The sequence below is a fragment of the Ipomoea triloba genome, chromosome 1, assembly GCF_003576645.1.
Source record: "Ipomoea triloba cultivar NCNSP0323 chromosome 1, ASM357664v1".
NCBI classification, from domain to species: Eukaryota; Viridiplantae; Streptophyta; class Magnoliopsida; order Solanales; family Convolvulaceae; genus Ipomoea; species Ipomoea triloba.
Genome location: NC_044916.1, coordinates 3847037 through 3851044, shown reverse-complemented (window position 1 = coordinate 3851044; position 4008 = coordinate 3847037). Strand labels below are relative to the sequence as shown.

The following is a 4008-nucleotide window of genomic DNA, read 5'->3' as shown; positions in this document are numbered from 1 at the left end:
GAATCACTTCCAAACCTGTGAATATATAGTAAAATTATTGTCTTTAGAACTTGGTTGTTATTGTGGGGCGTGGGCAGGTGAACTATAATCATGAATATATGTCAAACATTAATTCAAAAATATATGTAAATACAAATTGAATATAACCATATAATTGTACTAATAAACAAGGAATAAGACTAGTAACTTAATACGGAGTACAAGTTTAGAAATTATATAAATGCAATACCATACGTTTATAAACTCAATTTATTATCTTCATAATGTATTAATATATTCAATTTATGAAAATCTATCTTTAAACTTATTTACTTACGGCTCACATACTATGAATTTATGACATAATTAGAACTACTTGACACCTATAATTAACAAATTATATACAAATTTAAGTTTATATATTTACAATTAACAAATTATGGAGTATGTATTTACTGTAAAGGTGTGTTATAAACAGAAGTTTAAAAAAAAAGTTGCACTAATCTAAAAAGAACAACTTCATTTTAAAAAAGTCTATAATGTAAGGTGGTCATTGGTATATATAATTTACATTTAGAAATGTGATGAGCCTAACTCTCATCAAAATCCTGGACGGCCCAATAAATTTGGCTTTATTCTTTGCGAACACGAAAAACTTGAATTGGGCTGGTATGCTCCAACACAAATAAAATGACCTTGACTGTCACTATTTAGAAATATGTATTGAATAAATTTTATTTTTGTGTTATAATTTACAATATATATGTATAAAAGTAAATCACACTAAAAATACACAAAAAGTTCAACTGAGAGAATATTAAATTAAATTCTACTCTCTAAAACTAACATCTTACCAACCATAAAGTAAAATACAATAAAAGATCACATAGGTAGGGCCCACACGTTTGAACAATTTATTATATATTGTGTAGATTAATCAAAAATACTAGATGTATTCCCAAATTTATACTCCCAATTTCTACTTCCAATTGTGTTCAAATTTGATTGGAGGATGAAAAAAAAAGAATAAACAAAGACCATGGCCCTCTATTAAATTGATCAATCAAAGCATGCTAACTCATATGGAGTAGAAAGTGGAATGTGAATTGGGAGTACATGTAGAACTACTCTCGTAGATTAATATACAATTTACTCCAAAAATGATGACACATGAACAGCAACCTCTCAATAGCAGACATTATCATATTGGCCCCACATTTACCAATTCTTCATCCTTATCCATTTTCGGATTTGACGCCTATATTTTCTTCTAACATTTGTTTTTCCCCTTTTCTTTTCATACATATTGAGTATTTAAGTATATAACTCAATTAACAATTGACTTCTTACCATAATGTTTTAATTACATAAAAATTACAATGTTTGGTTAAAATATTGATGAGGCACCCCTAAATATGGCAAATTATACCTTGTCCCAGGGTCTACCTTGCATTGTAGACTCTAGTCCAAAAGTAATCTTCAAATTATGTATTTGTAGTTGAAGTCTAGTTAAAGTATGAATGTCATTTTTAACCATGAAAATTGATTCTAAATGACAAATTAAACTCATATGTTAATGGAGTTTGACAATTATATAACAATAAGAACTAAAAGTGCAACATTATAGACAATTAAGAGACTAAATTTGTTTAAATTAACTTACAACGTTTAAAAGTGAAAAAATCCAAGGACCAAAAGTGTCATTTTTTCTTATTATTATTATTATTATTATTATTATTATTTATGTGTAATATCTTTTTGAAGTCATGACACAAACTCTTTTTTTTTTTAAGATTTGGACACATCACACTCATTGTGATGACTCATCCCTCTAAAGATACTATTTGCACAAAAAAAAAAACAAAAAAAAAAAACAAAAAATCCCTCTAAAGATACTGGTAAGTGTGGGCCATACATTTTACTATGTATGTCTTCTTCCTTCCACTTGCCACTTGGGAGTAGGGATCAATAATAACATGACAAATTGACAATCCACTTCTATTTCAATTTTCTTTAATTTAAGAGAAGAGAAGAGAAATTAAATATATTTGCTCAAAATTACTCCATTTATTATACATTATTTGTCTTGTTTATTATTAATTGGTTAAATTATATATTTCTTTGATATTTTTATTTTTTGAGTACTACTAACTTTGTTATAATCCAGTTTATAACTACTTTCTCAACCTGAAGCACATGCTCGAACTCACCCCTTCCATATGGGAGTACAAAGGTCTTGGCATTTTTTGTTGTTGTTATTTTTAGTACTTTTTAATTATTTTAAAATTTAATTTTTATTTAATAGTAATTTTAATGTAATTTTTCTACATATAAAATACTAATATTATGCTTAATATTATAAACTTATTTAAATATTACGTTCATATTTAGACTATTAATCTTAATAGGTCATGTTCGCGCTTAGTTTATTGTATTCATGTCATTATTGTGTAATGAATTATCATGTTTAACTTTTACCTATAATGTCACATCATGGATAAACAAATAACATTTTTTTTCATTCATATACCTCATTATTTTTATATTTTATATCAATAATTACAAAAAAGAAAAAGAAAGGATTAAGATGGAGATATTTTATTTCCAAAGTGCATCTATTTATGATGTGTTCTTGCTCTCACTACACTTCACACAATTGAGCTTAGAGCAGAGAAAAAACAGAGAGGAAAGATGTTAGACAAGCTATGGGATGATGTTATGGCCGGACCTCAGCCGGAATCCGGCCTCGACAAGCTCCGTAAAACCCTTTCCGTTCAAACAAGTAATCAATCGCCTTCTAAACTTCAATATGTGATTGAATCGATCGAGTTATTTTCGTAGAGAAATTGAATTATCTTCTTCTAAACTTCAATATACATAAATATATATGTGATTGAAAACTTCAATATATACATATATATGTGATTGAATCAAGTTACTTTCGTAGAGAATTAGAATTATCTTCTTCTAAACTTGAATATACATATATATGTGATTGAATCGAGTTATTTTCGTAGAGAATTTGAATTATCTTCTTCTAAACTTGAATATACATATATATGTGATTGATTGAATGATGAATCGAAGTTATTTTGGTTGAGAAATAGAATTATGTTAGGTTTGATTGGGGTATGTGCAGGTGTGGAAACTGGGGAAGGATCGAGCAGCAAGTACCAAAGGTCGATGACGATGCCGGCGAGCCCCACAACGCCGACGACGCCGTCAACTCCGTCGCCGACGGCGCGTAAGGAGAACGTGTGGAGGAGCGTGTTCCACCCGGGGAGTAACCTCGCCACCAAGAGAATCGGAGCAGCGGTTTTTGACAAGCCTACTCACCCCAACGCCCCCACTGTTTATGACTGGTACTATTACTATACATACATACTTCTCCTCCAATACATACACATACACACAAATATATATATATATATATATATATATATATATATATATATATATTAGATGGATTATTGTGTAAGGAGTTATTTGAGTAGATGAAATATAATTTTTATATTTGAATGTACGATTTATGAGTTTAGTTTAGTTTAAAGTTGTATCGGGTAGTACTGGTATTTGGTATCAATTAACATTTTAAAATTTGATATATGTGTGTATATGTATATATATGCAGGATGTATAGTGGAGAAACCAGATCGAAGCATCGTTGAGGATTGAGATAAGATCAGAGATGGATGAATGCATGTAAATACAAGCTAAAGCTATATATGAGTGGTTCACTTCTTGTACTATCGATCTTCTACTACAAAAAATGGGATTTCACGTGGTCAAAATACATCGGTTTCACCATAGCCGATCTATATAAGCTCACCGAATTGAAATTCCTGATCCTATGAATCTATGATTAGTACTTTAATTTGTTTGCTGATATATTAATCACTATGTGTAATCATGTCTTTTGTTTAATCTTATGTCGTTTCTTCTACTCTGATCTAATGCTTTGAAGCTGTATTTTTTTTTAATTATGAATTTTGTCTACTCTGAAATCTGAATGACCTAAATATCTATAAA

General features: G+C 29.2%; 1 protein-coding gene across 1 annotated transcript; it reads left to right on the top strand.

Moving 5' to 3' along the window:
- Window positions 1–2599: 2599 nt before the first annotated feature.
- On the top strand, window positions 2600–4008 carry LOC115999428 (dormancy-associated protein 1). The gene is made up of 3 exons (XM_031239282.1): window positions 2600–2761; window positions 3119–3341; window positions 3611–4008. The coding sequence occupies exons 1-3, from the start codon at window positions 2671–2673 to the stop codon at window positions 3645–3647; spliced, it is 351 nt and encodes a 116-aa protein (XP_031095142.1). The 5' UTR covers window positions 2600–2670; the 3' UTR covers window positions 3648–4008.